Raw genomic sequence first — 23,205 nt, 5'->3', positions numbered from 1 at the left:
GGGTTTTTTTTTTGGGGGGAAAAATGTGGTTTCCCCCGTTTCCCCCTCCCTTCTCCCGGAGATGTGGAGTGTGGTGTCTGTTCTGGGAGAAAGCAGAAAGCTGTCAAGTCCTGTCTGGTTTGCCTGTCCTCTTATTGTGAAACTCATTTCAAGGCTCACAATGACCTCTTCCCAGACAGTACACACAAAGTGATTGAAGCTGATGGTAAACTAGAGGATCTGCTTTGCTCTCGACATGGGAAACTGCTGGATGTCTTCTGTCGCACTGACCAGAAGTGTATATGTGTGTTGTGTGTTATGGATGAACACAGTGGACATAAAACAGTTTCGGTTGCAGCAGAGCGAACTGAGAAACAGGTAAGAGCAATCAGATGACAGTAACTGGTTTGACTTTCGGTAAACCAAACTTTTCCACTGCCCAGACCGGTTTCATTCCTTTTACAGTATATCAGGGCAAGATTCAAATTTAGAGCAGGCTTCCCACATGTATAAGCATTTCAGCAGGTGCCAAAAGTAGGCTAAATAAAAAGAGATATTCATTGAATTTATATTTTATGAGGACAGCGTTTCAATGCTCACAGTTTTCCATTTCAAGTGAGATTAAAGAGATTAGTGTATCTGTCTCTCACACCTGAAAATGGCTTGCTACATGCATATCATTATGTGAAATAATGACAAAAAATGCCAACTGTTAACTTGATTACAGAAAAAGTTCCAGGAAACCCAAAGGAAAAGTCGACAGACAATCCAAAGGAAACAAAACCACCTACAGGAGCTGAAGGATGCTGTGGGGGTAATCAAGGTGAGTGAAAAGTAGACCTGAAGGGAAGTACACAATACTGATGGTAACACACTGCATTGCATACATTTCCACCAGATGTTGTTCAAAGTGCATATATATTTGTACAGCAATCTGCTCAGGCAGCGGTGGTGAAGACAGAGGAGAGCTTTGAGGACGTGATTTGCTCCATGAAGAGAATATGCTCTGAGGTGACAAAGCTGATCAGAGATGAGGAGGAGGCTGATGTGACTCAAGCTGAGGAATGTATGGGGACACTGGAGCAGGAGATTGCAGAATTGCAGAAAGCAGATGCTGAGCTGGAACAGCTGTCAAAAACAGACGATAATGCAAGCTTTTTGCAGGTATGTGACTGGATTTCCATCCCAGAGACGCAAGACTGAGAAAATTGCTATTTTTTGTCATTTTTGTTTTTTTGTATCATATTCTTTTTAGTATTGTAATCTAGGGTATTTTCGCACCTTTCACACCAAACTCAGTCCTCTTTAAGTGGACAGCCAAAGAACTTGTGAGAACTTGTGTGTTTATTACAAAAAGAAGTGACTGTTCTTTCTGGTCCCTATAAGCTTTTATGATATGGCAGTCCTCTTTTTGATCACACCCGGACCTTTCGAGCTCGCCTTAAGTGATTATACCCAGTCTCACAAGTGTAACTTGTATGACCACGTCAATAAAGGTCACTTTCGAGGGGTTTGGGTATCCTTGGAGCATTCACAAAAATTCACAGGTCTGAGATTGCTTACATGGCTGACAGGGACCAGATGTGAAAACACCTAGATTCTGTCTTTAAAAGGCGCAACTTAATGTCTTTTCTATGGGCATGAGACATTTTCCAAGCTTAATTCTGTTTTTATATATTTTAAGAAGTGAGCACATTCAAAAAGCCACAGATTATCCATTATCCACGAGATTCCCATGTGTAAGGTATCACTGTAAAGCACTCAATCTATTATTAGCTCAGTATGCCCCTGGCAGGGCTGTAGTGGTCAAATTAGAGGTGGGTAAACTATGAATTTTTTGATCAGACAGACCGTGACGCAACGCAACGTGACGCAACGCGACACAGCACACAGCAACGCAATCTGTATGGCTGTCCTGGCCTTATTCCACGACGTTATCAGTTAAAGTTATATTAAATCAATTAAATTTCAACAGTAAAGAAAAGTATGTGTAGAATAAGAACTATCCAGGCTACAGTAGATTTTGTGTGTGTGTGTGTGTGTGTGTGTGTGTGTGTGTGTATGTGTGTGTGTGTGTGTCTCCTCTCGCACTAAGCCTACCTGTTTCTTCATCTCCTATTTCATCTTTCTCTGTTTCCTCATTCTCTGTTGGTCCTCTTTCCTTTCCTCCTCTTTCCTCTTCTATCTCTATCTGATCTCCTGGTGTTTCTCCTCTCCCTGTGATCTCTGCCTCATTGCCTGTACCATCACTGCCTGAAAAAAGTAGAATTTAAGAGTTGTGGGGCTGAGAACACCAGTTAAGCAGCCTGCCAATTACACTGACAACATAAGTTAAAGGATCACTCATGTAGGCTATAACTAGACCTACCTATGTCAGCATAAATAGCCTATACAGCACGTTTTTTGTTATATTGTTTTATATTTAGAAAATATAAGATTGCTAGTTTTGTTTTACACTTGCCAATTCAATGGCTGTTTTAAAAAATCATATATATGTGACCGTGAAGAAATGCACACGACACAACTAGGATCTTATCTGATAGCAAAAGTAGATTTGAGTTTTATTTGTAAAAGGAAAGAAAAAGTAGAAAAATACAAGTGTCCACGTTCTGGACATAAATGAGCCTCAAAAGGAAATAAAATGAAAACAACCAGAAAAATATTTTTACAGGGTTGCTCTTTTTATCAAATGAAAACACTCGTCACAGTATACTGCCTCAAAACCCCAGGAGGCTATTCTAAATAGGCAATTACAAAATCGTTGAGTAGTTGCAAATGCAAGTCTGAACTACTAGCCATCAAATCTGTACCCCATAGTAACCACGGTACAAACGGTAGTGGTGATACTGGAGATGAGAAACGCACATTATAACATTAGTACACCACAACCACAGTTCACTCTAGAAAGGTGCTTAACACTTTTCAAGAAAACCTTTTCACTTACTCAATACACACCGCGCCACACCAGCGCGTGATCACTGATCTTTACTTCACCGGACACCGAGGTTACAATCATTCTCGGGAAGATGATTTCGTGTCTCGCTTGCGCTTGCAAGGTTTCCTCATGAACCGTTCACTAAACCGGAAATCCCGCCCCAGCATTAAGTCACTTCCGGTTTTGAATAAAATTAAATCCCAAAATATTGAAACAAAATAAAATCATCAAAAACCTTAAATATGACCCGGTTACATATAAGCCATCGTAAATCATATTTTTTGCGGTATTTAGAATGACAATTTACCTTTTATTTGATTTGCTATTCTCATTTCACCTTGAAGCACGAGAACGTCTCGTGCTGTAAAATTATTGTTGTAAAATTAGGCTAAACTGGTGGCATTGCTAGCTTTCGTGATAGAATGACTAGCGGTGGATGACGAGTGCAATACAAGGATACGCATTAGCTAATCTGAAAGCTCGTTCTGTCATTGCCATAAGTCGTCAAGTCAATTTATTTACGAAGCACATTTAATGACTCATGTAAATTGATCTCTGTCAGTCTTACTTTGTACTTGAGGCCTTTTGCTGGCATCTGCGGAAGTGGAAGCACTGGATGGTCTCTTCAAATATCTCCTAATATCCATGATGACTAACTTTGAACAGGTAGGCAGGCAGGAGTTGGTGGTCGGGGTGGTGTTGGTCGGTCGAGTTCCAAGCGAGAGGCGAAGTGGCGTGTTGGCATAAACCGATTTGTGACTGAGTCTGGGCTAGGTTAGCGACAGGGCATGAATGAGGAGGATGATATGGAAGAGGACTTTTTGTCCTCTGAAGTACATAGGATTAGGGAGGACCTACGAGGTGGAGGAGCAGGTAGTGCAGGTAGGGGTATAGGTAGACCTAGCACTCAGTGGGGTGGGGTGGCTGGAAGTAGGGATGATAAGAGGAAAGAACGTGAAGATGACGGTGGAGATAGTAGGGACGTTAGAAGGAGAATCGTGCAGGATCCTGCAGCTGACTTGAAGTTGATTGTGAAGTTTAAGCAAGGACATGACATTAGGGAGGTTGGCTTGGTTCGCTTGACCGCGGGTTTGAAGAAGGCTTGGGGAGAAATTGTGCAGGCAAGTGTGAGGTTTGACGGGTCCCTGCTAGTTACATGTAAAGATGCAGCGCAGAGGGATAAAGTTATGAAGGCTCAAGTTGTGTGTCAAAAGGAAATAGCAGAGATAAGGAAGTTTGGAGAGCGTGGAGCCAGAGGAGTGATTACAGGAGTGGCGCTTGGTGAAAACTTGGAGGAAATCAAAAAGAGCATTAAAGGAGGAACAGTGTTGACTATTAAAAGACTGCTGGCTAAGCGAAATGGAGAAAAGGTTGAGAGCACTTCCCTGTTGCTTGGGTTTAAAGAGTTACGCATCCCGGAGAAAGTGATGATTGGTTACATGAGTTTCAGAGTGCGTGAGTTCATTCCTCCTCCGATGAGGTGTTTCAAGTGTCAACGTTATGGCCATGTTGCTGCTAACTGTAACGGGAAAGAGAGATGTGGAAAGTGTGGGGGTAATCACCAGTATGGTCAGTGTGAGGAGGGGGCAGTGAGGAAGTGCTGTAACTGTGGGGGGGACCACTCAGCCGCTTATGGTGGCTGTCCTGTGAGGAAAAGGGCTGCGAGTGTGCAACAGGTCAGAGCAACAAAAAACCTGTCTTACGCCGATGCTGTGAAGGAGGTAGACAGAGAAAAGGGACAGCGCGAAAAGCTTGAAGCGGTGCGAAAGCAGGGTGATGTGAACCTTAGTTCTGAGCGACTTGTGCTTTTCATATCGTACGTGATCAATTGTACTGAGGGGCTAAAATCTAAAACTGAGAAAATAAGGGTAATAGTCAAAGCGGCAGGGAAGTTCCTGAACCTTGACGTGACCCAGGATAAGATAAGCCACGCCCTGTATCTGAGCGAATCCCCAGAGATATCTTCTTCTCCGCCGGGATTAATAAAGCGGACTTAGTAGTTCTGCAATGGAACGCCAGAAGCCTTATTGCCAATGGGCAAGAGTTTAAAGGCTTCATCCAAGAGCTAAGCGAGGTACCTGATGTTATTTGCGTCCAGGAGTCCTGGCTAAAGAGTCATTTAGATTTTGTAATTAAAGGGTTCTCAAGCATTAGGAGGGACAGGGTGGGGAGTAGTAGTGGTGGTGGTGGGTGTGTCACTTTTGTTAAAAATGGACTGCAGTTCAGGGAGCTGAAGAAGAGCGTGGATTTGGAGGTTTTATGTATTGAAGTATGGACTAAAGAGGGCAGTGTGAGTATAGTAAACTACTACAACCCATGTAAACAAATTCAGCTGGAGCACCTGGAGGCGATCTGGGAGGGGTTGGGTGACAAGGTAATATGGTGTGGGGATTTCAATGCCCACAGCACGCTGTGGGGGGATAAAAATGATGCAAATGGTGGCATTGTGGAAGAGTTCCTGGACGAGGTGGGGCTTGTATGCTTAAATGACGGCACACATACACGAATAGACGTAGCAAATGGTACTGGCTCTGCTATTGACCTTACAATAGTCTCCCAAGCTTTAGCGGCCAGATGCAACTGGGAGGTACTGGGCAGCACGGTGGGTAGTGATCACTTTCCAGTTGTAGTAGTGCTGGAGGTAGAGGCAATACGAGAGCAGGTGGTGAGGAAAGGGAAATGGGATTTAAATAAAGCAGACTGGGAATCCTTCTCAGAGTCTAGTGAGCTCAACTTGATGAATATTGCAGCCGATGGCTGTGTTGAGACCATGTGTTGGGCAGTCACCAATGGTGTAATCAGAGCAGCTGAGAATGCTATCCCTAAAAGTGGGCCGGGAAGGGCAAGAAAGATAGTGCCGTGGTGGTCCAAAGAATGCAGGAAAGCTATCAAGGAGCGCAACAAAGCATTTAGAATTTTAAAGAAAACATTGAACTTTGAGACATTGATACAGTACAAGAAGTGTCAAGCTGTAGTGAGGTGTACAGTTAAAAAAGCCAAGAGAGAGTATTGGAAAGCATTCTGCGAAACTTTAGACAGAACTACCCCAATAGGAAATGTATGGGGAATGGTTAAAAGAATGAGAGGCATTAGGAGAGAGCTGGAATACCCCATAATGATGGCAGATGACAGAGTTATCATAAGCAGCAAGGATAAGGCTGAGGCTATTGCTAAAAATCTTGTAAAGGTCCACAGTTCAGGAAATCTTACTCCTATAGAGGCAAGAGGAAGAGAAATTACAATAGATCGCTATAGGCATGTGTTGGAGGAGGAGATGGGGAATGAGGATGCTCTAAATACTCCATTTGACTTGGGTGAATTGAATAGGGCATTAAAGAAAGTGGGTAGGTCGACCCCAGGAAGGGATGGGGTTTACTATATTATGTTGGAAAAGTTAACTGACAAGGGGAAGGATGTAGTTTTGGCTTTAATCAATAAGGTGTGGGTGGAGGGAGCTATTCCAGCCGAATGGAAACTGTCTGTAATAATCCCTATTAGAAAGCCTGGGAAAGATGCAACGATGCCATCAAACTATAGACCCATAGCACTGACCTCGCAGTTGGGTAAAGTAATGGAAAGAATGGTGAACGATAGGTTGGTCTACTGGTTAGAAACTAGAAATATTTTGCACAGCTACCAGAGCGGATTTAGGCAGAGAAGGAGCACCATGGACCCAGTAGTGGCCTTAGAAGACTCAATAAGGAAAGCTCAAGTTAATAAGGAGACATTACTGGCCGTCTTCTTTGATATAGAGAAGGCTTATGATATGGTCTGGAGAGAGGGACTCCTAATTAAACTCAGACAGATGGGTATCAAGGGTAGAATGTTCCAGTGGGTCAAGGATTTCCTATCAGGTAGGAGAATCATGGTTAAAATTAATGAAGAGTTCAGTAGTGAATATATAGTGGAAAACGGCACACCGCAAGGAAGCATTATCAGCCCGATATTGTTCCTGATCATGATTAATGATGTCTTCAAGGAGGTGCAGGAGTCTGTCCATGTTGCGTTGTTTGCAGATGATGGTGCAATGTGGAAGGGGGGGAGAAATGTCAACTTCATTGTGAATAAAATGCAACAGGCAGTAGACCATGTTCAAACATGGGCCCTTGAGTGGGGATTTAGAATATCTATAGATAAAACTAAAACCTTGTTTTTTACTAGAAGGAGCATTCCTGTGAGTTTGAAGCTGAAGTTATCAGGCGCTGAGCTAGAGAGAGTTGACTGTTTTAAATATTTAGGCCTGTGGTTTGATAAGAGGCTAACCTGGTCTGTTCACATACAGAAAATGATTGAGAAATGTAATAAGGTCCTAAATGTCATGCGCTGTTTGAGAGGGGTGGACTGGGGAGCCAACAGGTCAGCCTTGAAAACGATATACATTAGCCTTATCAGGTCTGTATTTGACTATGGTTGTGTGGCCTACAGATCTGCATCTAAGACGCTTCTGACAAAACTGGATGTAATTCAGCATAAAGCATTAAGACTGTGTTGTGGAGCAATGAAGTCTACTCCTGTAAACGCTATACAGGTAGAAATGGGGGAAATGCCATTGTATATAAGGAGAGATCAACTGGCTTTAGTCTATTGGGCTAACCTCAGAGGGCAAGGGGAAGGCCACATCAGTCAATCTGTGCTAATTCATTGTCAGGAGAAGGATAAGCCTGGTAGAAGCTTTGGGTGGGTGATTCCTCAAAAGGTAGAGGCACTGGGCCTACAGGCACTTACTCTGTGCCCAGCTCTTACATTCCCAGTTATTTCACCATGGTTGTTAAAGAAACCTGTAATAGATTTAACACTTTTAGAGCTGAAGAATCAGGAGGAGTTCAGCAAAGTTACAGTTGAGTATCATATCAGAGCACAGTATGAAGATAAACTTGTGTTTTTTACTGATGCCTCAAAGGCACTAGATGGCAAAGTGGGTGTGGCATTTGTAGTACCAGAGCTTAAGGTGTGTAAAAAAGAAAGGATAAGCAATGACCTTGCAGTGTATACGGCAGAACTAGTAGCCATCCTCACTGCTCTGACTTGGATAGAGGGGAATAGACCAAGGGGTGGAGTGTTAATTGCCTCAGATTCTGCTTCTGCATTGATGAGTATCCAGAGTACCATGTCGGAGTCCAGACAGGATATTGTTTTTGAAATTGCACAGATGGTCAATGGAATCATAACATCAGGCATTGATATAAGCTTCTTATGGGTACCAGCTCACTTTGGGATACGAGGGAACGAGTTGGCGGACAAATATGCAAAACAAGCATGTGTGATCCCTGAGGTCACCTTAGAAGTAGCCCATAGTAAATCAGAGGTAAAGTCAATTGTTAAGACAAAGTCCAAGGAGATTTGGCAGAGTCAGTGGAGTGGTGCAGCTACTGGGAGAAAGTACTTTGCGATCCAAGGGATGGTTGGTCATGCTAGACCAACAGCAAGAACCACTAAAGAGGAGGACATCATATCTAGGATGAGGTTTGGGCATACTGGTCTGAACAGTACGCTATTTGTGTTTAAAAAGCATGCTGATGGAAAGTGTAGTGTATGTGGTGCTACTGAGACCATAGAGCATGCAGTAGAACGTTGTAGCAGGTTTGACCAGGAGAGGCAGCACCTCATCCTAGGACTGGAGTCAGAAAGTGTGCAGTTAGATGTGAAAACAATACTGCAGAAAAACTCAAATGAGAAATGCTTTAAGTACCTCTTTTCCTATCTAGAAGCCACAGGACTGATTAGAAGGATATAATCTCTTCTTTCTTTCTGTCTTTCTCTCTCTCTCTCTCTCTCTCCCTTTTTTTTTTTTTTTTTTCCTTTTCTCCTCTAGATGAGTTTAGCTTTCGTCCAGACTCACACTCCATTTCGGTAGGTGGCGGTAATGCTTCCAAAACGTTGTTTGCCAACCGCCAACAAAACTAAGAAGAAGAAGAAGAAGAAGAAGGTAGGCAGGCAGGCAGGACTCGTGTCTTTTCAGCCATCGATGTGCGCAGCTATTCTGGACTTTACGGTCCCATTCACTTCAATTCATTTTTTTGGCGTTTTACATATTTCGGACCGTGCGGACGCCGCTGTACTCGTGCGAGGAAAACAACAATTGTCTCGGGTGCTAAACATGGTCATGGAACGGCTTGCTTAACCAGAATGGTGTGTGTTGTGTCATTTCGAAGATAATTAAAGAAAATCTTATTACAATGGGATTTCTCATAGGCATGGTTTTGCATGTCTCTTATCTCTTTTCATGTTGACTGAGCTATCACCGTTACAAGTTTACAAGGTGCACAGCGCACATATGTATGCATACAAAAAGGAAGAATACATTTCACAGTGTAATTCTGCAAATAATTCACTTCAAAGTTAAGTGTTATTACATAGGCACCATGGTCATCAATATGTGTGTAAGAACAAGTGAAAAAACAAATCGGTCAGTTTGTCAAAGAGGAGACGGTAGATATGCACCATAATACACAATATTCATCGAAATATGCTCATGAGTTATATGCTGAAGAAATACTGTACGCACAAATATCTATTTACTGAATTAGACTAATCATGGCCTATTTGAAGTGAGGTAACATACACGAGTGTAAAAATTGTCTTTTGAACCCACAACCTGTGGAATGGTAGGCATGACTCCATCCACTAAGCTACCACAGTTTCAGTAAAATTTGTTTGACCAGAAAACTTGTTGTTGTGCACATTATCACAGCACTAAAAAATCATATAGGCCTACAATCATTTCTTCATCATACTTCAGACAATGAGGTAATGGTGCAGGGAAAATATATTTTATATGATTTATTGTGTTAAAATGCACAACGACGACATATCTTTCTGGTCTTAAAATTTCTTATGAAACTGTGGTAGCTTCGTGGATGAAGTCATGCTGTCCATACCATAAGTTGTGGGTTCAAGGCCACTCAGTACTCAACTTTTACTCACGTGTATGTAACCTCACTTCTGATATAGGCCTACATTATAAGGCTTATTGGGAAAATAAATATTTGTGCCTTCAGTATGTCTTCAGCATATCTTTCAGGAGCATATAGCGACACATACTGTGTATTATGCTACATATAATCCACAGTGTCTGCTTTGAGAAATTAATCATTCTCAATTTGCACTACTTATTATATGTGGTATGATCTGTTAACTTCAGAGTTACTTATTTTCAGAATTACAGAAAGTTCTGATCATTCTGCACATTGTAAGATGAAATGGTGATGACGCAGTGAACATGCTAAGAGATATGAAACCTGTCCAATCATGCAAATGACATCCCACTATAATAAGATTTTATTCAATTTTCTTCAAAACAACACAACACATTGCAGAAATTCTTGTAGCCATCATATGTAGGCATCATATGAAGCATTTACACATTGTCAGCAGCGCAAGCACCCTTTTCTCACAGACCCTTGATGTGCCCTACAGACAGACTTGAAGTTCTTTGTACATGGGCCCATCTAAAACATGCAGTACAATGTTAAGATTTTGTTTGTTAATTCTTAACCTACAAACATGGAAAAGACAGAGGAGATGGAAGACATTGGAAACGTCTTGAATGTAGCAATCCCATTACAATAGAAACAACATGAATTGTTTGCCAATTAATGACTATATATTGTAGCCTAGCCTATAATGCAACCTTTGTTATATAGCCTAATAGTGAGTTAAATTGAATCCGAATGTCTCAGCGTGCCCTACAATATCGCCCCCCTGTGGCCACATTAGCTAATGAAGATAATGTTGCTTGAGTGATATGTGGCATGTGCATTATTGAGGAAAGAGACGTAGGCTATGTGCCGTCAGTATTTTCCCTTCATATCATTCAGAAGCATGGTGTGATGCATACTTTGTACTATGGTGCGCATATCTACCATCTCCTCTTTGACAAACTGACCGATTTGTTTTTTTCACTTGTTCTTACACACATATTGATGACCATGGTGCCTATGTAATAACACTTAACTTTGAAGTGAATTATTTGCAGAATTACACTGTGAAATGTATTCTTCCTTTTTGTATGCATACATATGTGCGCTGTGCACCTTGTAAACTTGTAACGGTGATAGCTCAGTCAACATGAAAAGAGATAAGAGACATGCAAAACCATGCCTATGAGAAATCCCATTGTAATAAGATTTTCTTTAATTATCTTCGAAATGACACAACACACACCATTCTGGTTAAGCAAGCCGTTCCATGACCATGTTTAGCACCCGAGACAATTGTTGTTTTCCTCGCACGAGTACAGCGGCGTCCGCACGGTCCGAAATATGTAAAACGCCAAAAAAATGAATTGAAGTGAATGGGACCGTAAAGTCCAGAATAGCTGCGCACATCGATGGCTGAAAAGACACGAGTGCAGGCAGGCAACTACACAACGTGTATGTGTTTACATATTCCCTGGATCCTGATTGGTGTCGCCGCCGCAGCCGAAAGGCACTGATTGGAAGGTCACATACCCGAATACAGAGCAGATGAAAATGATTCCTACTAAAGCGTTAAGTCAGAGACAGTTTCTATCAAAATCTCTGGTTAAGTATGTTCAACAATATTTTTTAAATGACACCAAATTTATTTTGGATTATTCCAACGGCAGATCACAAGGCGCAGGGAACTTTGAGTGCGTAATTGCCATTAAGAGCTGCGTAAATGCTATTTAGAGGTGAGTAAACGCTATTTCCTAAATTCCAGAGGTGCGTAAACGGCGTTTACGTGCGTTTACCCTCCACTACAGCCCTGGCCCCTGGACCTACTTGCTGCCTGTTTTCATGTGACTGGACACATACATCTGAACACACATACATACGTCTCCATCTGTACAAAGATAGCATGGGGAACATTAAGGAATTGAAAGCGTCTATTTAGTTATCCCTATCCTCACCATTTCATTCTGTGTCCCTGTAGAGTTTTCAGTCTCTGAGCTCCTTGATGGACCAAGAGAAATCATCAGATCTCAAAGTCTGTTCAGATGTGTCATTTTGGAAAGTGATACAGAGTGTGTCTCAGCTGAAAGACAAACTGGAAGATGTCCTTAAACAGGGGACATGTAGTATCACAGCGACTGGTATGGACTATACATTTCAGTATATATATCATCTTTATTCAATTTAGATTTTAGAACTGATGTATGTCTTCTCTCTTATAGCAAAACAGATCTGCCGATTTCTTCCCCAGAACCCCTTGACCAGAAGACATTTCTTGCAATGTAAGACACTAAATGTACAGATACTGTATATGGCCTGATTACTATTATTGAGCAGTGGTGGATTTTTTTAACCATGACAATATTTTAAGAGGCAGGATATAGACACATGCTGCACAAAAATAGGTATTTGTCTGTCTGTATGTAGGCTATGTATGTCTGTTTGTCTATTTATCTCTAAGAGATGAATAAAATAGGCCTATGTATAGCCTAAGTAGGCCCATATGTTATTAACATTAAGTACACAAAATACTTTGCAGTGTGTATGATAAAGTATTTCAAGAATCTGTATAGGCCTACTATTAGTATTAATTATTAATGTTGTTATTACATTTTTCTCATTGTAGATTCATGTCAACTCAGTCTAGACCCCACTACAGCACAGGGGGTACATTACGTATTTGAAGGAAATAAGGCCGTTTCCTGGATGGAGAATACAATGTGGAGTCGTGACAATCCAGAGAGGTTTGACTACAGATGCCAGGTGCTGTGTAAAGAGAGGGTATCTGGAAGATGCTATTGGGAAGTGGAGTGGAGCACTTCAAAGAGATCAAGGTACCAAAAAGAAGTTACTATAGCAGTTGCATATAAAGAGATCGGCAGCAAAGGATACACGGATTACCCTGTCTTTGGGGGGAATCAACACTCTTGGGCTTTGAGCTGTCCATACGATCCCTGCTATTTCATGCACAATGGAGTGGTAACCAGACTCAACATCACTGCAAGCTCTAGAGTGGGAGTGTATGTGGATCACAAAGCTGGAATTCTGTCTTTTTACAGTATCTACAGTGACACAATGACTCTCCTTCACAAAATACAGACCACATTTACTCAGCCCCTCTATCCAGGCTTTCGGATACTTGGGAAAGTACAACTAAATCTGTGCGAATAAGTGTTAGTATTCTGTATGTTTTCAATTGCAGCAATTTTAATTTTAGGCCTACTCTATATTTTGAGGCGAAATATGGTGACTCCTTTTCATGCAGGCTGCAATGACCGTGCCTTCAATTTATTTGTTTTCCCTTTTATAGCAAACAACTTTTAACTCTCATACTGTATGTCAGGAAAATCTTAACTTGCTGTTCAGTCTTGATAGGCCTATCTACTGCATCATGCTGGAATATGGGGTGCATTATTGGCATTACTGATAATACTGATAAATAAGGCATTACTGATCATGAGTTATTTGTTAAAAAAAAGGACGGTAATATAACAATAAATATATAGGTGTTTCTGTGTAATAAGCATTTTATAAATATGCCATAAATGTATGATTGTACAGCTGTGTTTTTCTTACTGTAGACCTATATTTTTACAGATGTTTAATGATACTGTATGTTGCATGAACAATTGTCAAGAGACATGAATGAAATCTGCTCAAACGTGTCTTAATTGTGAAGAAATAAATATCTAACCAGATATTGCATGCTGTGTGTAGGTGAACACTTTAAGAATAAATGTCTAGCCATGGATTATTTATCTATAAGCTCATTTTCAATTTTACCCATCAAGCTGGAAATGAAGTAGGAGTTTCAATTGACAATCCCCTGTCATAGTGCCCCTAGTTGCCACATGCCACACTTCCCTGGAGCAAAAGTCAAAATATACTGTAAGCAAACCTAGTTTAAGTTCACATATGGCCTTAAGTCATTAAAAAACTAAGAAAACATTTGATGATATTGAACATTTCTTGTTGATATTTTGAGCATACAGTGTATATAAGCTATGTAGGCTATGAACTGTTTGGAAATGCATCATAAGAGATATTGTCATGTGATTCTGTCAAGTCAATTAAACAAGCATGAGTGGACATGTTTGGGACCCTGGAGTCACAGGTTTGAAGATGTGCAGGTCATCTAAGCCTTCACACTACTCTATGCATATGTGTAATAATAACCTACATAGTAAATTAGCCGCAGAAATGTTGCCTCTGCTGCTGCTGCACCTTCTTGCACTGGACACATTGCATGGTACACTGCTCCAGCAGGGCTGGTGCAGCCTGGTGCACTTCTTGGCGTGAGAGGTCGCACCCATGACTTCCATGAAGCAGAAGCACAACTACACTGGACACATTGCATGGTAAACTGCTCCGGTTATACCGCCATTAAGATACAGTATACCGCCATTCCGACATTGACTTTTTATTGCAAAAAAAAAAACATTTTTCCAGCTTGCAGGAACTGTTTTCAGACCCTACATGTAAGGACATTTGGACCGTGACTAAATTAGACACTAAAATTATAGGCCTACGCTAATCCTGTAATTGCGCTGTCACTCTCTCCACTTCCGCTCATAGGCCTAGCACATTGTTGCAAATGTCAATTGAGTTAGAACGTTGTTCACGCGCCTTTACCCTACTTGCAACAGTAGGTGCGATCGAGATGTTGTCAACGCATGCATGCGCATGTAGACAGCAATGCACCCTGGATGAAAATGCTGCATGACGGTTAGATTTCCTGTCAAACTTCGAAAATCCGTCGATGTTGCGTTGACGAGGTGACATGTCACATGGTGTCAAATTATCGCGGGATGAATGCGGCTGCAGTCAGATCTTGCAACCTCTGCAGTTGCTTATCCCCTTCAACGCTTGTCTGCGGACTGCCTCCAAGGTCACGCGCCCATGAACTGGTTGGTCAACAACTCACTCACGTGTGTATATGGGTCTTGTCTCACACCTCTACACAAGTTTGCGCAGGTCCCCACTTCAGCTCCTCCTCACTGCCTGTCCCCCCACTCCTCACACGTGGTGTGTTAGTAGAGCAAATCGATGCGAGCTCATCGTCTCGTTCATATTTGTGGCCGACTGTAAATGCGCTGTATTTAATAACACCCACATCGTGACAACAAGTTCTCGCTCACGTGCTTCGTCAATGTTGGTCGACAGCAACAAAGTCGTATGGGGCTATTGAGATCCCCCGCCCCCCTTCCTCGATGGAGGTGCGTCTCACTAATTACACACCTTGGTTAAACTTTTTAAACTCTGTGCTCATTCATTGTCCTTGCTTTGCCCTGATGAAGACCGTTGTGGTCGAAACATGTTGCCATTTTAATTTCAAATATGAGTAGCCACAGTTAATAAATGCTTTTTAATATAGGCCTACCCCCTCCTTTCTGCTGTGATACTGTCACGTGGTCACTATTCTTGACAGGGGAGGGAATTAAGAACTTGGCATACAGGCAGTCGGCTGCTATGCTAATGAGCAGGCGGGGCACTCGGAGGGTCACTCTCAGCCTCAAAATGAATGGTAGTGATTGAATGACAAGCCAGCGCACTGGAGGGTAAATTCTACTTTTTTAGACTTGTTATTGTCAGGAGTACTTTCATTCAAAGTCCACTGCCTGCGTTGTGAATCCAGGGAAGAGACTACGAAGTGGCAGAACCATATCTATGTCCGAACGACCACAAACAGTTGTAGAATCCACAGTCCCCCCACCAACACTAAGCTGTCAGACAGAGTTTTGGTGGGGGGACAGTGGATTCTATAACTGCTCGTGGTCGTTCAGACATACATAGGCTTATGGTTCTGCCACGTTATAGTCGTTTCCCTGGACTCACCACGCAGGCAGTGGACTTTGAATGTAAGTGCTCCCGACGATTAAAAGCCTAAAATAGCAGAGTTTACCCTCCAGTGCGCTGGCTTCTCATTCACTGCCATTCATTTTGAGGCTGCGTGTGACCCTCCGAATGCTCCGCCTGTTCATTTTAGGTTCATTTGCATACCAACCGACTGCCTCTATTGCGTTCCTGGGGAACTAAAAAGGGGACGGACAGGTAAATAATTAGGACTGATTCAACGTAAATGGGAGCAGGTGTACGACGGTGGTGAAAGACCATTGGGCCAGATGACTGGGGCTGACTTATTTATTCAGAACAAGGACAACTTTGGGGGAAGAAGACGACGGGGGCGAGGAGAGCGGCATGTGACGACTCGAGCTGGAGAGCGTGCTGGAGGAGGGGGCCCCTTGCCGGTAGCCGGCCCCTGGCAGGACGCGTTGAAGAGGTTCGCGAGATCCTACGGATCGAAATTCCGCAACCTGAGACACTCCACGGAGGCGCGAGGCTGCATTCTGGATGATCCGTGGTGGTCCGTGACCGGAGAAGGTTGATGCCGCGAGAAGAATGAGGGGACAGAACGGCCTCCCCAAGAGAAGATGAGTGAAATGCACCTAGTAGGCGCCCCGGGTGAAGCCTCCTCCTCCCAGAAATGCTCACTGCTCTCTCTCTCTCTCTCTCTCTCTCTCTCTCTCTCTGGCTCTGCGCTCTCTCTCTTGCTCTCTCGCTCGCCCTGTCTCTCTCTCACTCTCTCTCTTCTCGCCAAACAGACAAGTGAAGGATCAGAGACATTGTTGCTGCCATTCTCCATTCTCTCACTCGCAGGACTCCCACCACCCTCAGCACAGATCGCAGCTACGTGTGCAATGCAGTGCCCCTTTGGCCTTTGGGTTGCCGTGATTCATGTTTTCATTTGGGCCATGTTTAGTTTAGTTTGTGTGTTTTATTAGAACTGCGAAATGCTATGAGGTGAACACCAATGCCTGCAACTTTAAATGAACTATTGACTGCTGCAACCTTGTCTCTGCAGAGCTGGATCATCCGAGCCTCCTCCACCTCACCTGAGACTCTGCCCGCTGGCTGGGCTGGGCTGCCTCGCCATGCACGAGTGGGACTCTGCAGTGGGCCTGTTTGGGGTAATGACTGGGTGGGCGGGTTTAGGACGTGCTTATCCAAAGACTCTTATAGTTTTAAAATAGAAAATAAATATCACTGATCAAAACTTTATTTCTGTGTCCTGGTGTGTTCTGATGGTGTGCAGCTTACTCCTCGGTGTACTGGTGGTATTAAATGGGGGTGTCGCTCAGAAAATGCACACCCCCTACCTGTGACAATACCTCTGAGTGCCTGGGACCTGCTGCTTTCCTAAAGGTTAATGCAACCTGAGTTAACTGTAAACTGTAACTGTAAATTATTTGTTAATTATTTTAATAATTAATTAATGTTCAGCAGAACAATAAACATCTAGACATATTGGTTGTGGCTTTTCAAGCTTTTTCATACACAATGGAGAGGAAACCAACCTCAATGTAATCCCAGGGTCTAGAATTGGAGTGTACATAGATCACAAAGCTGGAATTCTGTCCTTTCACAGTATCCACGGTGACACAATGACTCTCCTGTACAAAATACAGACCACATTTACTCAGCCCCTCTACCCAGGTTTTTGGGTAGCTATTGGATCAAAATTAAATCTTAATTAAGTTTTAATTGACATATTTTGTGTTGGGGGTACTTTAATTTCCATACGCAAATGTCAACAAGCGTCTTCACCTCAAATCTTTGTGTCTTTACCACAAGTTTCCCCCCTTTCATGGCAAACTACCGTAGTGTCAAGACAGACCAACATGTGACTCGGTGTGTTAGAATCAGGCTTATTTTATCTGTGAGCTGGCTGTGGCCTTATGGTTAGGGAGGGGGGGTCTTAAGACCATGAGGGTTACATATTCGAACCCGACCCTTATCTCTTCACCTATGGCTGAAGTGCCCTTGAGCAAGACATCTAACCCCACATTGCTCTAGATGCTATAACAGAGACGGTCTTATACGAGACGAATCACTCATGAAACCTTCCATAGGAATGAACGAGAGCATTTGGCTACGCGAACATGGCGTTTGCCGGCGTCACTCCCACCTGTCCGGTAACGAGAGCCAATTGCTTGCTGAGCTGCGCTATCACTAATCCAATCGCCTCGACGCAAGTGCAAACGTAAACCTTTACGACTGCTCGTACCTAATCGGTTTGTTTGCTGGCGGCCATGTGGTTTGTTTGCCGTCCGTGGAAACTTCATTGTGAATTGGGCAGAGAGCGCAACTCGACCATAGGGTAAATCAGAGAAATTAGAACACACTGGGAGAAGGCTCAGTCTCATTGGTTCCCATTGTAGCCAGTTAGCTTTGCGTGCATTCTGCAGTAACGAGCGTAGGCCAGTCCTTCATGTGGGAAAATGTATGGAATGGAAAGGGGAACCCATGCTAAATACATTGCTACTGCCATTTCCAGTCACAAATATTATCAACAAAACATTCCTGGTAAGCACTATGACTGTTGTTTAACAATAGGTTGTTTTGACAAATCGTTCAGGTGTATAGTTTTACAGCTGGTTAGAAGATTTCAACCTGTACTCGCTAGCATCGTGCTAATGTTTATGAGTTTGGCCCCATAAAAAATGAGCTTTGTGACCCAGCATATAATAATCTAGTGGCGCAAAATAATCGAAACGCTAGTCAAATGGGGTCTTATTATTTCTAGCTTCGAACTTAATATCAATATTTCAGGACAAAAAATTATAAAAAATCACAAAAATTATAATGGTAAAAAACTCCATTGACACCCATTCATTTTGCACTGTCCCGTGGTTAGGGTTAGCCAATTGTGGCTAATAGGAAGTTCCGTGAGTGAACAGCCCCTGGCTAAATCACCTTTCTGCGCCCATCCAAAATGCAGGTGCAAGACAAAGGGACAGATATAATCACGGAAACAAAACCGGCCGTGTGCATAGGCCTACATGCAGTGCTTAATTTGAGCCGGATCATGCCGGAACAGGATCCCCCACCTCGTAATTTTGACCCCCCTGTGTTCCGGGACTTATTATGGTATTGTGTCTCGTCGTTTGGAGTGCTAAATAAATGTATTTACTAAACACTGGACATAGAATCATTCATCAATCATAATAGGATATTCGATGGCGGTAGGCCCAAGTGTAGCACACCAGCATACATTGATGACTCTTATAGCTGCTTTGGACAATAATAATGCCTATGTAGGCTAATTGCGGTGTGAAGTGGTTTGTATTATGTCTCGTCGTTGGTTAAGTAAATATATTTACTAAACACTGGACATAGAATCATTCGTCAATCATAATAGCGCACCATATTTGAGAAATGGACCCAAATTATCTGGCGAATGCAGTAGGCTTATTCTATGCACACAGCTTGTTATCGTGTCTCGTCGTTTGAAGTGTTAAGTAAATATAGGCCTATTTAGACCTACTAAACAGACATAGAATCATCCATCAATAGCGAATGTGTATTCTAGGGAGATTGTATCGTGTCTCGTCGTTTGGAGTGTTAAGTAAATAGGCCTACATTTACTTAACACTGGGCATAGAATCATTCATCAATAGCCTAATGCGTAGTTGGCTACACTGTATTCTATGCACACAGCTTGTATCATGTCTCGTCGTTTGGAGATTGTGGCGACAGCATCCAGGCTTTGGGACTTTGAAGAATGTGCTCATGCTTTTCAATGATGGGTAGGCCTATGTTTAATTTCGAGCGGATCACACATGGAGTAGCCTAATTCGCCACTGCACAGGCGTTTTACTGCCTACTTTAGTTTTCTTGTAGTACCCATCTTTCGAATTTTAGAAACTGGCACCAAATATCTGGTCTTCAAACTAAGATACTAAGAAGAGACACTTAATATGAATTCAAATTAGACCCATGCGTTAACAAATACTAAATGTAGTTTATATTAGCTAATAATAATGATAATAATGGCTTAGGCCTATATTCATTTCCATCGGGATTAATAAATTATACTAAACAGGGTCGCGTGCTGTTCATCGCGCGGTTCACTCAAAGCTCCCCGCTCGTGTTTTCTACACTCACCAAACCATTAGTGGAGTAGAGAGAGTGGATCTACGATTTTATTTATGAAAACTCTGCGTCTCTGCTCTGCACGGTGCAGTGACTTCCAGAGCTATTTTTCTTCCCATGTAGAAGCTTAGCGCTGCCGCTGAATGACAAGGGGGAGGCACTCGATGTGCTCAGGGGGGAGGAGGAAGATGTGCTCAGGGGGGAGGAGGGAGATGTGATCCAGACCTGCCCCCTGCCCTGCACACTGCAGTTGAACATACTTGCTGTCCCGTGGTTAGGGTTAGCCAGTTGTGGCTAGTAGCAAGTTCCGTGAGTGAACACCCCCTGACGCAACTTGCTCCCACCTGCCGCAAAACAGAACGTTGTCGTGGAATGTGGCGCATGCGCAGATCAGAAATAGCATAAAGAAAAACGCTGTTTTAAAGTGTTACTTTCATGTTTCGGTCATTCTAAGACTAGGCCTACCATTAAACCCAGTTTTTCATTGTGATTCCAACCATATGAGTTGTGTATCGCTGTGTTGTCCCACTGCCACACAACATTATTTCCCCCATTCATTCTTATATACCCCATCACTGACTAATCTCAAATAGTCAGTTTGAGGCGTAGCCAAGATGGCCGCCGAGTGATGGGACTTATGGGAACAGACTTTGGCTATAACCAATACCATGTATCTATAATAACTGTAAGTGGTTTTGGATAAAAGTATCAGCTATAGGTGTAATATGATATAATGAATATCGCTACCTCAATTTCTTTGGTGACATGGGCTGAGATAAGGAAGGAAGCGTTTTATTCTATGAATTTATTATTCTTTGGAAGTGACCCGCCACATATTCAGTCATGACTGTGAGTTAAGAATTGTAATGTAAAATCTTGCCTGATGAATGCTCCACATGGCATTCCACTGGAACATTCATCTGACATCTGCATGGGACAATAAAATATTCTTGTATCCTTAAATCATTACATCCTTAAATGAAACGTTTGCAATGCACCCCCACTTGGTAGCGCATTATTTTATTTTTGTTTAAGTTGATGGATTAAACACCTTTCCTGCATCGGCAACTCTTGGTGTGCGAGTTCTCTTCCTCATCCAGTGTTTTACCACAGTCAGGGCACAGGATGGCGTCTCTCTCCGTCAAGAAGCCGCGGCCCACCAGGGACACAGAGGCCACTGCCGCTCCTCAAATGAGGGGCTCCTATAATCCTATCCAGTATATTACCCACCATAAAAAATAGACTATACCACTGGGATACAGGATGTCGTCTCTCTCTGTCAAGAGGCCGCGGCCTACCAAGGACACAGAGCACTTCTTGCAGTTGAAGCAATTGCATCATGATGTCACTGGCGCTATAATGAGGAGCTTATAGGGTAACCATGCCGTGACAGGAAAAAGGAGGACATATTTTAGCACGGGGGGTTTGGGGGTCCTCCCCCAAGAAAATAAGTGTTTTTTTTTTAGATGCCATGTCATGCATTTTAATGCATTTTTGTCCGCCTTAATGCTGTGCCTTACGCCGGACAAGGCACTGAAAAGGAGGACTGTCCTCCCTAAAGGAGGACGTCAGGCCAGCCTAGGAGCTGATCCTATTCTATTACTCCTTTCCACCAAGACCTGCAAAAGCAAAGTCTCATTTTTACTACCACTTGACTCTTGCTATTGTTGTGAATGAACATTTGTGTTGGACTAAACAGGGCATGTAGCAGATAGAAATGGCTTTATCACTGTACATATAGCGTAATACACTGCATCACCACAAGAGTGAGACACCGGGTTATGTTAGGCCTTCGGCTACAGTAAATGTTTAAACCTGAAAGTGTGGGTCGAAATAGATGTTGCTGTAATGGCAACAGGCAAGTATGAGTAATAGATGCTATTTGATGTGATAATACAAAAATGGGCTGGATCAAGTGTGATAAAGCAGGGCTCATGTCCTCACTCAACTGTGACTGATTCAGGTTCAGGAACAATCCACCATGTTTGGAAACATGCTCATTTTACATCACCCCTCGATTAGAATGATTGAATTTTACCCACTTATGTGTTTTCCCCTGTTCGTCCAGCCATTCTCTGAGTCTGGTGATATTACTTCTTAGGATTTATAATTTAACCAAATATACCAAAAATTGAATGGTGTAAAATTAGCATGTGTATGATATTTCCACAAAGGGATGGACTGTTCCTTTAAGCTCAGGGAAATCAAAATTGAATGAGGAAAACAGACACAAGGTTGACGTTGCAAAACTAATAGCTTTGGTATGTACAATGAGCACTGCAGCAAAATTTTGGTTTAAAATAGCTGGAATGAGAATTTAAATTATTTTATTGTAAATGAAGTGAACACCAAACTTAAGGCTAGACAGTGTTAATTCAACATCTTCTATATTGTATCTGGTCCCAGAGTACTCCCTAGTCTAAGTGTTTGTTGACTTAACACTTCATCTTTTACTGTGTATGCACCAGGGGTGAAACTTTTTCCCCACCAGTCACTGTCGCAGGTAGATTCTAAAATCTACCAGTCACTCACATTTTTTACCAGTCACCATTTTTACCAGTTCATATTCAACTAATCCAAACATTGTCAGGCCAAATCATTTTCTGATCAATAATTGTGTTTCAGAGGTCATAAATTCAGTTATTGTGATGCAATTTTCATTAACAATTTGCTTAAACCTTTGATGTTGGATCCTGCGTATAATTCAGCATTAACCTGGGCGCCTGTAGAACAATTTCACCCGTCAAAGGCCAAATTCACCCGTCATTGGCAGGTGGACGGGTGCTTATTTCCTTCCCTGGTATGCACACTAATGTCATTTCTAGCTTTCTTGTTTGACCTCCCTCTATACCTGTGCTCTCATGACCCAAGAGGCCACACCCACAGTACTGTTGTTAAGTTCCTCTAACATGAGAAACGAAAGAGATATTTACTTCCTGGTAAATGCGTGCATTTGGTCAGGTCTGTCTGTTCTATCAACATGGCAGAAGCTAATGTTTTGGTGTCTCAGGATCGGTTCAGCTGCCCAATATGTCTGGATCTTCTGAAGAATCCTGTGGCTATTTCATGTGGACACAGTTTCTGCATGGAGTGTATCACAGGCTGCTGGGATGAAGAAGATTTGAAAGGAGTCTACAGCTGCCCACAGTGCAGGCAGAGCTTTACTCCGAGACCAGTTCTGTTCAAAAATACCATGTTGGCTGACATGGTAGAGATGTTAAAGAAATCAGGAATCCAGTCTGATTCTCCAAGCCTAACCTATGCTGAACCTGGAGATGTGGAGTGTGACGTCTGCACTGGGAGAAAACGGAAAGCTGTCAAGTCCTGTCTGGTTTGCCTGTCTTCGTATTGTGAAAGTCACTTCAAGGCTCACAATGACCTCTTCCCAGGCAAAAAACACAAAGTGGTGGAAGTTAATGGTAAACTAGAGGATTTGGTCTGCTC

At 42.6% G+C, this 23,205-nt stretch overlaps 1 protein-coding gene across 1 annotated transcript; it reads left to right on the top strand.

The window, feature by feature from the left end:
- Positions 1-153: 153 nt before the first annotated feature.
- On the top strand, positions 154-17,029 carry LOC134443755 (tripartite motif-containing protein 16-like; the record flags this gene model as incomplete). The annotated part of the gene is made up of 7 exons (XM_063193364.1): positions 154-357; positions 707-802; positions 910-1,143; positions 11,810-11,969; positions 12,455-12,662; positions 16,691-16,796; positions 16,922-17,029. Coding segments are annotated over 7 exons (1,116 nt in total), but the record flags the coding sequence as incomplete, so codon positions are not given.
- Positions 17,030-23,205: the final 6,176 nt, after the last annotated feature.

Source organism: Engraulis encrasicolus, unplaced genomic scaffold (assembly GCF_034702125.1).
Source record: "Engraulis encrasicolus isolate BLACKSEA-1 unplaced genomic scaffold, IST_EnEncr_1.0 scaffold_367_np1212, whole genome shotgun sequence".
Taxonomy (NCBI): domain Eukaryota; kingdom Metazoa; phylum Chordata; class Actinopteri; order Clupeiformes; family Engraulidae; genus Engraulis; species Engraulis encrasicolus.
This window is presented reverse-complemented; position numbering and strand designations above follow the sequence as displayed.